At 43.1% G+C, this 13,398-nt stretch overlaps 1 protein-coding gene across 1 annotated transcript in view; it reads left to right on the top strand.

Annotated features, from left to right (window-relative positions):
* The window catches only part of LOC139240420 (interleukin-6 receptor subunit beta-like), a 140,670-nt gene that overhangs the window by 61,717 nt on the left and 65,555 nt on the right, over positions 1–13,398 (top strand). Inside the window, exons 3-4 of the mRNA XM_070868934.1 lie at positions 5,119–5,181; positions 12,984–13,283. Coding sequence (XP_070725035.1) covers positions 5,119–5,181; positions 12,984–13,283 — 363 coding nt within the window. The remainder of the gene's footprint in view (positions 1–5,118; positions 5,182–12,983; positions 13,284–13,398) is intronic.

The following is a 13,398-nucleotide window of genomic DNA, read 5'->3' as shown; positions in this document are numbered from 1 at the left end:
GAGCAGGCGGCTTCAACAAACCATGATAGCGCAAATGTGTCATGCGAGATTGAAATCAATGATCCTGTATTTGTATTAAATGATGGACAAGGTCACAAGTGGCTTCCCGGCACTGTCGTGGCCAAAGAGGGGAGCAGGGTGTTTCGGGTCAAATTTTCAAATGGACTCATTCACCGGAAACACTTGGACCAAATCAAACTCAGGTTCGCGGACTATCCCGAGCAACCCACCTTGGAGCCTACCTTTTTTGATACCCTAAACATACATACCAGTGGCAACCGGCACCACGGTTGACCACGAAGCAGAACCCATCATCCACAACAGCCCTGCAGGGCCCAACACACCAAGCAACCCAGCAAGGCCAGCTGCACAGCGAGGGCCCAACAACTGATTCAACAACACCAGCTTTCACACTGAGACAATCTACCAGGGCAAGAAGGGCCCCAGATCAACTCACATTGTAAATAGTTACACTAGTGACTTTGGGGGGGGGGAGTGTTGTTATATATGTGGACTTGTATTTACTCTGTACAGCTAGCAGAGGGCTCTTCCCCTGGAGTCCCAAGGGATTCCATAATCCCTTGGGAGCACAGGTATTTAAGGAGGCTTCACAGGTTGGAGAGGCACTCTGGAGACCTACAATAAAAGACTAAGGTCACACTTTACTTTGAGCTCACAGTGTTCAGTCTGACTCTTTATCCATACACAACAGTAAGTGTGGTATATTTAAGAGCTTTTCACGATAGCAGGTTTTCTTTGCTGAATGAGTCTGCTGCACATAAGGTTTAATTGCCTTGATTAGTCATCAACTTCATTAAGAACATAAGAACGTAAGAAATAGGAGCATGAGTAGGCCATACGGCACCTCGAGCCTGCTCCGCCATTTAATACGATCATAGCTGATCCGATCATGGACTCAGGTCCACTTCCCTGCCCGCTCCCCGTACCCCTTATTCCCTTATCGTTTAAGAAACTGTCTAATTCTGTTTTAAATTTATTTAATGTCCTAGCTTCCACAGCTCTCTGAGGCAGTGAATTCCACAGATTTACAACCATCTGAGAGAAGAAATTTATCCTCATCTCAGTTTTAAATGGATGGCCTCTTATTGTAAAATTATACCCTCTAGTTCTAGTCTACCCTATCAGTGGAAACATCCTCTCTGCATCCACCTTGTCAAGCCCCCTCATAATCTTATATTTTTCGATAAGATTACCTCTCATTCTTCTGAATTCCAATGAGTAGAGGCCCAGTCTACTCCACCTTTCCTCATAAGTCAACCCCTCATCTCCGGAATCAACCTAGTGAACCTTCTCCGAACTGCCTCCAAAGCAAGTATATCCTTTCGTAAATATGGAAACCAAAACTGTACGCAGTGTTCCAGGTGTGGCCTCACCAATACCTTATATAATTGTAGCAACACTTCCCTGCTTTTATACTCCATCCCCTTTGCAATAAAGGCCAAGATATCATTGGCCTTCCTGATCACTTGCTGTACCTGCATACTAACCTTTTGTGTTTCATGCACAAGTACCCCCAGGTCCCGCTGTACATCAGCACTTTGCAATCTTTCTCCATTTAAATAATAACTTGCTCTTTGATTTTTTCTGCCAAAGTGCATGACCTCACACTTTCCAACATTATACTCCATCTGCCAAATTTTTGCCCACTCACTTAACCTGTCTATGTCCTTTTGCAGATTTTTTGTGTTCTCCTCACACATTGCTTTTCCTCCCATCTTTGTATCATCAGCAAACTTGGCTACATTACATTCAGTCCCTTCTTCCAAGTCGTTAATATAAATTGTAAATAGTTGGGGTCCCAGCACTGATCTCTGCGGCACCCCACTAGTTACTGATTGCCAACCTGAAAATGAACCATTTATCCCGACTGTCTGTTTTCTGTTAGTTAGCCAATCCTCTATCCATGCTAATATATTACCCCCAAGCCCGTGATCTTTTATCTTCTGCAGTAACCTTTTATGTGGCACCTTGTCAAATGCGCATTTGGAAAGCAGTGACAGGATCGGTCCAAGTCAGCATGGATTTATGAAAGGGAAATCATGCTTGGGGATGTAACTAGTAGAGTGGACAAGAGAGAACCAGTGGATGTGGTGTATTTCAAAAGGCTTTTGACAAGGTTCCAGACAAGAGATTGGTGTGCAAAATTAAAGCACATGGTATTGGAGGTAATGGATTGATGTGGGTAGAGAACTGGTTGGCAGACAGGAAGCAGAGAGTTGGGATAAACAAGTCCTTTTCAGAGTGGCAGGCAGTGACTAGTGGGGTGCCATAGGGCTCAGTGCTGGGACCCCAGCTATTTTCAATATACATCAATGATTTTTTAGATGAAGGAGTTGAGAGTTTGCAGATGACACTAAGCTGGGTGGCAGTGTGAGCTGTGAGGAGGATGCTAAGAGGCTGCAGGGTGACTTGGACAGGTTAGGTGAGTGGGCAAATGCATGGCAGATGCAATATAATGTGGATAAATGTGAGGTTATCCACTTTGGTGGCAAAACCATGAAGGCAGAATATTATCTGAATGGTGGCAGATTAGGAAAAGGGGAGGTGCAACGAGACCTGGGTGTCATGGTACATCAGTCATTGAAAGTTGGCATGCAGGTACAGCAGGCAGTGAAGAAGGCAAATGGCATGTTGGCTTCATAGCTAGGGGATTTGAGTATAGGAGCAGGGAGGTCTTGCTGCAGCTGTACAGGGCCTTGGTGAGGCCTCACCTAGAATATTGTGTTCAGTTTTGGTCTCCTAATCTGAGGAAAGACATTCTTGCTATTGACGGAGTGCAGCGAAGGTTCACCAGACTGATGCCCGGGATGGCAGGACTGACATATGAGGAGAGATTGGATCGACTGGACCTGTATTCACTGGAGTTTAGAAGAATGAGAGGGGTTCTCAAAGAAACATATAAAATTCTGACGGGACTGGACAGGTTAGATGCGGAAGAATGTTCCTGATGTTGGGGGAGTCCAGAACCAGCAGTCACAGTCTAAGGATAAGGGCTAAGCCATTTAGGAATGAGATGAGGAGAAACTTCTTCACTCAGACAGTTGCTAATCTGTGGAATTCTCTTCCGCAGAGAGTTGTTGATCCCAGTTCATTAGATATATTCAAGAGGGAGTTGGATATGGACCTTCTGGCTAAAGGGATCAAGGGGTATGGAGGGAAGGCAGGAAAGGGGTACCGAGGTGAATGATTAGTCATGATCTTATTGAATAGAGGTGCAGGTTCGAAGGGCCGAATGACCTACTCCTACACCTATTTTCTATGTTTCTATGCCTTCCGGCAATCCAAATACACGACATCCACTGGTTCCCCTTTATCCACACTGTTCGTTACATCCTCAAAGAATTCCAGCAAATTTGTCAAACATGACTTCCCTTTCATAAATCCATGCTGACTTTACCTGACCAAATTTTGCTTTTCCAAATGTCCTGCTACTGCTTCTTTAATAATGGACTCCAACATTTTCCCAACCACAGATGTTCGGCTAACTGGTCTATAGTTTCCTGCTTTTTGTCTGCCTCCTTTTTTAAAGAGATGCGTTACATTTGCAGTTTTCCAATCTGCTGGGACCTCCCCAGGATCCAGGGAATTTTGGTAAATTATAACCAGTGCATCCACAATCCCTGCCGCTACTTCTTTTAAGGCCCTAGGATGCAAGCCATCAGGTCCAGGGGATTTATCTGCCTTTAGTCCCATTATCTTACTGAGTATCACTTCCTTAGTGATTGTGATTGTGTTAAGTTCCTCCACCCCTATAGCCCCTTGACTATCCACTGTTGGAATATTGTTAGTGTCCTCTACCGTAAAGACTGATACAAAATATTTCATCTCCATGTTCCCCATTACTAATTACCCAGTCTCGTCCTCTAAGGGACCAACATTTACTTTAGCCACTCATTTCCTTTTTCTATACCTATTGAAATTCTTGTTATCTGTTTTTATATTTAGTGCTAGTTTACTTTCATAGTCTATCTTCCCTTTCTTAATCATTTTTTTAGTCATCCTTTGTTGGCTTTTAAAAGCTTCCCAATCTTCTGTCTTCCCAGTAGTTTTGTATGCTCTTGTTTTTAATTGGATACCGTCCTTTATTTCTTTAGTTAGCCACAGATGGCTATCTTTTCTCTTACGCCCTTTTCTCCTCATTGGAATATATTTTTCTTGAGAGTTGTGAAATATCTCCTTAGATGTACACCACTGTTCATCAACTGTCCTACAGTTTAATCTATTTTCCCAGTCCACATTAGCCAACTCTGCCCTCATACCTTCATAGTCTCCTTTATTTAAGCTTAGTACGCTGGTTAGAGATCCAATTTTCTCACCCTCCATCGGAATTTGAAATTCAATCACGCTATGATCACTCATTCCAAGGGGATCCTTTACTAGGAGATTGTTTATTAATCCTGTCTCATTACACAGGACCAGATCTAAGATAGCCTGCCCCCTGTTTGGTTCCGTTACTTACTGCTCAAGGAACCCTTCCCTTATGCACACTATGAACTCTTCCTTATCGTCGTATCAGCGATTACCAGGATGATAGAAAGCGAACTAGATGGACCTTGGCTTTTTTTTGTCTAGCAATTCCGATGTTCCTATGTTCAATGGCATTATTATCACCGGGCCCTCCACCATCAACCTTTCGGCGAAGGAGGGGGTCACCATGACCAGAAACTCAAACTTAGCTGGAGCTGCCACATAACTGCTGTATCTACTAGAGCAGCTCACAGACTACAGCAGTTCAAGAAGAAGGTTCAGCATCACCTCACAGGCAGCTAGAGATGGGCAATAAATGCCGGCCATGACAGCAGCAGGCACATCCCAATAATAAAAAGAAAAATTTGAATTCAGTCAGTTAATTTCTACCTTTTACAGGAGTTCATTGAATCTGCAGCAAAAAGATAAGTTACTTGAATTACAGAGTGGGTCAGTCAGCATCTGTGGAGAGAACGGACAGGTTACTGTTTCAGATATAACTGTAATTTCTGCTATTGTTTCAGATGTCCAGCATTTGCAGTTATTTTTGTGTTTTCGTTCATTTTAGTTGTCCAAAAGTGTTTGTTTTAATATTAAAATCAATTCATAAAACTATTTTTAATTTTACAGTTATCACAGAAAACACAATCTCTGCTTGGGTGATAGTTTCAATCAGTGCATTTATTATTGAAGGTAAGCATAATAAAGATATAACGCATGATATGAATGCAGATATAGTTAATGCTGTAATGACCACCTCCCACAGATAGATACATTACAACATATACTATGCTAACAGTACATGTCTGTCTTTCTGGTTCTGTTTCTACCTGATTATCCCTACCTCTTCTGTGCCTTCACCTCTGCCTTTCTCAACCTTTCTGTTTTTACTACACACTGTTCCTTGCATTTGTGTATGCATTCCTATGGCCGTCTCCTTATGATGCTTTTACATTGAAGTGCCGGTTATGAAAAATAGACATTTATTGGCTTCCGGGCACTTCTACCCCCTGCCCTCTTCATTTTGATCCAGCAGGATCGATCATATACCACACACAAGTGAAGCTGGCCAATCAGTGGTAGCCAATAAGATACATTTAAAAGTGGGTGTTTGCTGCTCCCAGAACAAGGTAAATCAAATAGTTTATATTTCAAACAGTATTCCATAGCAAGAGAATCCTGCGCTTGCCATCGGCTCCAATTTGCAAATGTAAAAGCTGCTTTTATTTTTCTCTCTGGTTATCTTTCAGTTTCTACTAAAAGGTGCTAAACGGTAGCAAATACATGGGAGTCCCCAAAAAAGATAACCTACAGTGAAAGCAGGAAGCAGGTGCTGAAACCACCAATAAAAAGTAGATGTCTTCTAAGGGAACCCCAGTAAATAATTAACATCCCTATCATGTCCACTGCACTGAAATGGAGGACATGGAGAGCTCGACAAAATAGGAATAACTGGAATGCTAATATTAAAATAATGAGTACGCAGGTTTCTGAGTAATTACTTATCATTCAGAGAATATACCTTCAGAGTGATCTTCAGCATCTAGTTATTTATTTTTCTAATTCAGTTGGATAGAAATTAAATATATGAGAAAATAATTATAATAGTGACTACACTTCAAAAGTACTTCATTGGTTGTAAAGCGCTTTTGGACGTCCTGAGGTCATGAAAGGTGCTGTATAAATGCAAGTCTTGCTTTCATTCTTTCTTGTGACACTGCACTGCAGTCTGAGTCAGCAGGAGAAGGTCCAGAATTTAAACAGGAAGACAGATAGAATGTGTGAGAAAAAGAATGAAAAACAAAAAGAATGGCTGAAATTTTACGGGGGGGTCAGTGGGCGGGGTCAGTGGCTGGTTGGGTGGGAAAGTGTTTTTTTTACACCAGGTCGGGACCCCATTGTCAACTCGCCACCATGCACCTTTCCCAATGTCGGGTCCGTCAGCGTTGAGCAGACCCAACGGGCAGCGGTGAGCAACTCAATTAATCTCATTAACATCTAGTTGACAGATCAGTAACAAGCCTTTTTAACTTACCTTTTGATTTTAACTTCATGGCCATGGGAACATGTTGTTCGGGGACCACTGCTGTCAACCTGACGCATGAGTTCAGTGGCCATTGCTCCAGCTGATTACTTGGCAGCTTCAAATGTACAGCAAAAGTTTCCACTTGACAGATCTTCACTTTCCTCAGTCATAAGCTGTTTCTCAGTCCATTTTCAGCACAGATTCTGCAGGCTTTCTACTTTCCATCCTCCATCCATTATCACCTCATTGGCAGAACTCTCTCACCATTAATAGAATGCTTCTGTCATCTCTACTTCACCTGCCTTCTATTCCATCAGCATGGGTGCCCTTTATACTGTCTCACCTTGGTCCTCAGAATCCGACCACGATCAGCCCCAACACTAGCAGCAGCAGGCACACCAGCAGCACCAACAACAACACCAATCTTCTCCGCAATCACCTGATGTTGCACAGTACACTGGACATCAGCACCCGAGCACACTGCTGCCCAAGAGGCCAGGGATGGCCTCACCATGGCTAGATTTACTTCACTTGATGCTGTACACCTTGGCTGCCACACGATGTGCCAGGTTGGCACCACCCCACACCAACATCATAAAGCATCCCGACAATGTCCAAGCCATATCTTTCACACTCATCGCCATTGCAGGGGGGTACCGTTATGTCTCACCATTCACTGCAATTCACTAAGCCACTTCCAAACATCTACACAAATCTGTCCAAGAACAGAAAGTGTTGAAAATAAAGGTTTCAATGTATGTCAACACATTAACAGAAACGTTACATGAACATTGAATAAAACACCCATGTGACTACCCATGTATGTTGTTAGTTGCTATGCTTGCATTAGGATGAGGGTGAATGTGTGGGGTGGCTAGTGAGATGGGGATGTGATAATGTAGATAGAGGGAGGGGGATGGGTGGATGCGCAAGGTAAGTTGGTGTGAGTAAGGATGTGCAGGAGTAGGGTAGGGAAGGCAGAGTGATGGGAATGTGATGAGAGGCACAGCAGGATGAAGGTAAGTGTGGCTTTGCAGTAACATTTTGTGATAAGAACATAAGAACATAAGAATTAGGAACAGGAGTAGGCCATCTAGCCCCTCGAGCCTGCTCCGCCACACAACAAGATCATGGATGATCTGGCCGTGGACTCAGCTCCACTTACCCTCCCGCTCCCCATAACCCTTAATTCCCTTATTGGTTAAAAATCTATCTATCTGTGATTTGAATACATTCAATGAGCTAGCCTCAGCTGCTTCCTTAGGCAGAGAATTCCACAGATTCACAACCCTCTGGGAGAAGAAATTCCTTCTCAACTCGGTTTTAAATTGGCTCCCCCGTATTTTGAGGCTGTGCCCCCTAGTTCTAGTCTCCCCGACCAGTGGAAACAACCTCTCTGCCTCTATCTTGTCTATCCCTTTCATTATTTAAATGTTTCTATAAGATCACCCCTCATCCTTCTGAACTCCAACGAGTAAAGACCCAGTCTACTCAATCTATCATCATAAGGTAACCCCCTCATCTCCGGAATCAGCCGAGTGAATCGTCTCTGTACCCCTTCCAAAGCTAGTATATCCTTCCTTAAGTAAGGTGACCAAAACTGCACGCAGTGCTCCAGTTGCGGCCTCACCAATACCCTGTACAGTTGCAGCAGGACCTCCCTGCTTTTGTACTCCATCCCTCTCGCAATGAAGGCCAACATTCCATTCACCTTCCTGATTACCTGCTGCACCTGCAAACTAACTTTTTGGGATTCATGCACAAGGACCCCCAGGTCCCTCTGCACCGCAGCATGTTGTAATTTCTCCCCATTCAAATAATATTCCCTTTTACTGTTTTTTTTCCCAAGGTGGATGACCTCACATTTTCCGACATTGTATTCCATCTGCCAAACCTTAGCCCATTCGCTTAACCTATCTAAATCTCTTTGCAGCCTCTCTGTGTCCTAATGAGATTATTGAAAGATTTGCGCCACAGCAACCAGGTCCTCCTGACCACATCCCTGCTTGTGCCATCCTATGCAATGTGCAACCAGGCTGTGTTGGTCTCCTGGGGAGGTCTCTTCTGCCTATCGGAAGGGAAGAGGATTTCCCTGCGTGCACTGACTCCCTCCATAAACATATGGAGGGAGCCATGGGAGAGCCTGGGTGCAGCCGTGCACCTCTATGCAGACATGGTCAATGTTTGCAGCACTTCAATGCTACAGAACACTGACAGCACTAATGTCAAAATAAAGTTGGCCATGGTCCCTTTAAGGAAACCAGCTGATGACGTGTCATGAAATGACATCACCTGACCTGCTTCCTCTAATTGGACCAGGAAATGTGCTTGGGGGGGCTTAACAAGCCCTATCAAGGGAAAATCATTTTAGGCAGTGGGATGGAGCCAATAAAGGGGTTGGGACCCGCCACCAATGTCACCCACCATGGACCCAGCGAGGTCAGCAAACTCCCGGCCCAAGAGAAAGAAAGTGAAAGAGAATAAGGAATAAGGAACTCGGAAGAAAGAATGTGTGAAAGAGAGAGAAAACTCTGACAAGGTTGTAAAAAAAAAGGCGGCAACAAGCATAAGTATTAAGTGTAAGCGCCAACAAAAAGCTGACCAGCAAAGAAACAGAAATCATTAAAAGGTAAAGTGAAAATAATGCAGGGCCTGACAAACAGGAGCGGGAGAGAGAAATACAGGAATTTTACAATATACAGGTCTGATCATGATAGGGAACAGTGTGCCAGTTAATTAACTCTATTACATGCAATTTGCCAATATAATTTGGAAAAAGAATCTAACAGTACAGAAGCCTCTGAGTTAAGTTGTATTTTCTTCATTTCCCCTTTCACTGGGAAACTGTCCACAGGCAATGTCTGCTCTCCGGTACCACACTTACGTTTAAAAAAAATTGTTCCTGGGATGTAGCACACTCACCTTCATCCTGCTGTGCCTCTCATCACATCCTCATCACTCTGTCGCTGGCAAGGTCAGCATTTATCCTCCAACCCTAATTTTAAAATTATATTTGTTCATGGAATGTGTGCATCATTGGCAAGGTCAGCATTTATTGCCCATATCTAATTGCCCTTGAGAAGGTGGTGGTGAGCTGCCTTCTTGAACCTCAGAGTCAACCACATTGCTGTGGGTCTGGAATCACATATAGGCCAGACTGTGTAAGGACAGCAGATTTCTTTCCCTAAAGGACATTAATGAACCAGGTGGGTTTTTACAACAATCCAGTAGATTCATGGTCACCATTACTGATGCTAGCTTTTTATTCCATATTTATTTAATTAACTGAATTTAAATGCCCAGTTGCCATGGTGGGATTTAAACTCACATCGTTGGATAGTTAGTCCAGTAACAGACCCACTATGCCACCGTTCCCTCCCTTGAAAAGGTGGTGGTAAGCCGCCTTCTTGAACTGCTGCAGTCCGCGTGGTGAACAGTGCTGTTAGGGAGGGAGTTTCAGGATTTTGACCCAGTGACTTTGAAGGAATGACGATATATTTCCAAGTCAGGATAGTGTGTAACTTGGAAGGGATCTTGTTGGTGATGGTGTTCCCATGCGTCTGCTGTCCTTGTCCTTCTAGGTTGTAGAGGCCATGGCCGTTATTCATGCGTAGGACGCTGCAGAACATCGACGCTGAGGCCAATCCTATTTTCAGCTGATAAGAACATAAGAACATAAGAAATAGGAGCAGGAGTAGACCATACGGCCCCTCGGGGCTGCTCCGCTATTCAATAAGATCATGGCTGATCTGATCACGGACTCAGCTCCACTTCCCCGCCCGCTCCCCATAAACCCTTATACCCTTATCGTTCAAGAAACTGTCTATTTCTGTCTTAACTTTATTCAATGTCCCAGCTTCCACAGCTCTCTGAGGCAGCACATTCCATAGCTTTACAACCCTCTGAGAGAAGAAATTACTCCTCATCTCTGTTTTAAATGGGCAGCCCCTTATTCTAGTCTCCCCCATAAGTGGAAACATCCTCTCTGCATCAACCTTGTCAAGCCCCCTCATAATCTTATACGTTTCGAAAAGATCACCTCTCATTCTTCTGAATTCCAATGAGTAAAGGCCCAACCTACTCAACCATTCCTCATAAGTCAACCCCCTCATCCCCAGAATCAACCTAGTGAACCTTCTCCGAACTGCCTCCAAAGCAAGTATATCCTTTCGTAAATATGGAAACCAAAACTGCACACAGTATTCCAGGTGAGGCCTCACCAATACCTTGTATAGCTGTAGCAAGACTTCCCTGCTTTTATACTCCATCCCCTTTGCAATAAAGGCCAATATACCATTGGCCTTCCTGATCACCTGCATAGTATCCTTTTGTGTTTCATGCACAAGTACCCCCAGGTCCCACTGTACTGCGGCACTTTGCAATCTTTTTCCATTTAAATAATAACTTGCTCTTTGATTTTTTTTTCTGCCAAAGTGCATGACCTCACAGTTTCCAACATTATACTCCATCTGCGAAATTTTTGCCCACTCACTTGGCCTGTCTATGTCCTTTTGCAGATTTTTTGTGCCCTCCTCACACATTGCTTTTCCTCTCATCTTTGTATTGTAAGCAAACTTCGATACGTTACACTCAGTTCCTTCTTCCAAATCGTTAATATAGATTGTAAATAGTGAGGTCCCGGCACTGATCCCTGCGGCACCCCACTAGTTACTGATTGCCAACCAGAGAATGAACCACTTATCCCGACTCTCTGTTTTCTGTTAGTTAGCCAATCCTCTATCCATACTAAAATATTACCCCCAACCCTGTGAACTTTTGTCTTGTGCAGTAACCTTTTATGTGGCACCTTGTCAAATGCCTTCTGGAAGTCCAAATGCACCACATCCACTGGTTCCCTTTTATCCACCCTGTTCATTACATCCTCAAAGAACTCCAGCAAATTTGTCAAACATGACTTCTCCTTCATAAATCCATGCTGACTCTGCCTGACCAAATTTTGCTTATCCAAATGTCCTGCTACTGCTTCTTTAGTAATGGACTCCAACATTTTCCCAACCACAGATGGTCTATAATTTCCTGCTTTTTGTCTGCCTCCTTTTTTAAATAAGGGCATTACATTTGCAGTTTTCTAATCTGCTGGGACCTCCCCAGAATCCAGGGAATTTTGGTAAATTACAACCACTCAATCCACAATCACTGCCATTACTTCTCTTAAGACCCTAGGATGCAAGCCATCAGGTCCAGGGGATTTATCTGCCTTTAGTCCCATTATCTTACTGAGTACCACCTCCTTAGTGATTGTGATTGTGGTAAGTTCCTCCTCCATTATAGCTCCTTGACTATCCACTGTTGGAATATTGTTAGTGTCCTCTACCGTAAAGACTGATACAAAATATTTGTTCAGAGTTTCTGCCATTTCCATATTCCCCATTACTAGTTCCCTGGTCTCATCCTCTAAGGGACCAACATTTACTTTAGCTACTCTTTTCCTTTTTATATACAGTACCTATAGAAACTCTTGCTATCTGTTTTTATATTTTGTGCTAGTATACTTTCATAGTCTATCTTCCTTTTCTTAATCATTTTTTTAGTCATTCTTTGCTGGCTTTTAAAAGCTTCCCAGTCTTCTGACCTTCCAGTAGTTTTGGCCACTTTGTATGCTCTTGTTTTTAATTGGATACCGTCCTTTATTTCTTTAGTTAGCCACAGATGGCTATCTTTTCTCTTACACCCGTTCCTCCTCATTGGAATATATTTTTCTTGAGAGTTGTGAAATATCTCCTTAAATGCACACCACTGTTCATCAACCGTCCTACATTTTAATCTACTTTCCCAGTTCACTTTAGCCCTCATACCTTCATAGTCTCCTTTATTTAAGCTTAGTACGCTGGTTAGAGATCAAACTTTCTCACCCTCCATCTGAATTTGAAATTCAATCATGCTATGATCACTCATTCTGAGGGGATCCTTTACTAGGAGATTGTTTATTAATCCTGTCTCATTACACAGGACCAGATCTAAGATAGCCTGCCCCCTGTTTGGTTCCGTTACATACTGCTCAAGGATGTATACGCACATATACTTTCCAGTAGAAAGTCACTCAATAACAATCAGGAAATGGGACCACTGGCTGAATTTACCTTCCCTTTCCCTAGTGGCACTGAGATGAATTAAAACACATCCTACTGCCCCGGCTGAGCCCAGATAGCGCAGCACATGTTGGGAATTGACGCTAGGATGTTGCGATCTAAATGAATTAATGGTACATTAGGTGGTTGCTTACTGTAGGAGAGCGTTGGAATAGTCAAGTTTAGAAGTAACAAGGGCATGGCTGAGAGTTTCAGCAGCAAATGAGCTGAGGCTGGAAATCAGAAAATTGCTTGCCAATCAAAGCACCACTTACAACTGCAAATATTTCATTCAGCAACAGTATCCAGCAATGTGATTGGTCTCTAACTGCACAGCCTTACGTGGATTTGATGTGCTATTTTTTTCCCTAAATGGACAGGTGGATTGTCAATGCTTTGTCATGATGTTGATTCTACGTCAGAAGTGGTCAAGCTACGATCAGCTGTCTCACTGTCATGTGCATTACGAGAGGAGTGCATCGAATCATTAGATGCAAATGCAAGTCAAATATTCTGGAAACTAAACGATACCATAATTCCACGAGAACAATATTATTTCAATGCAACTATTTCCCGTGTAACCTTGAAGCATTTTGATGCAGTGAAAGGTTATTTGACGTGTCACATTGACATCAAAGGAGCACCAAACATACTTCACCGTTTTGCAGTTGAAGCAGGATGTAAGTAGTCTTTCTGTAACAATAGATGCATTACTTCTTGTCCAGAACTAAGGCTTCTAGGAAATAAAAGTTTAACTACAACTGAATAAAACATGTGAAAATAGTTAATGATAGC

The sequence above is a fragment of the Pristiophorus japonicus genome, chromosome 2 (assembly GCF_044704955.1).
Source record: "Pristiophorus japonicus isolate sPriJap1 chromosome 2, sPriJap1.hap1, whole genome shotgun sequence".
Classification (NCBI taxonomy): Eukaryota; Metazoa; Chordata; class Chondrichthyes; family Pristiophoridae; genus Pristiophorus; species Pristiophorus japonicus.
Note: the sequence above shows the minus strand (reverse complement) of the source record. Positions and strands in the feature narration are given on the sequence as shown.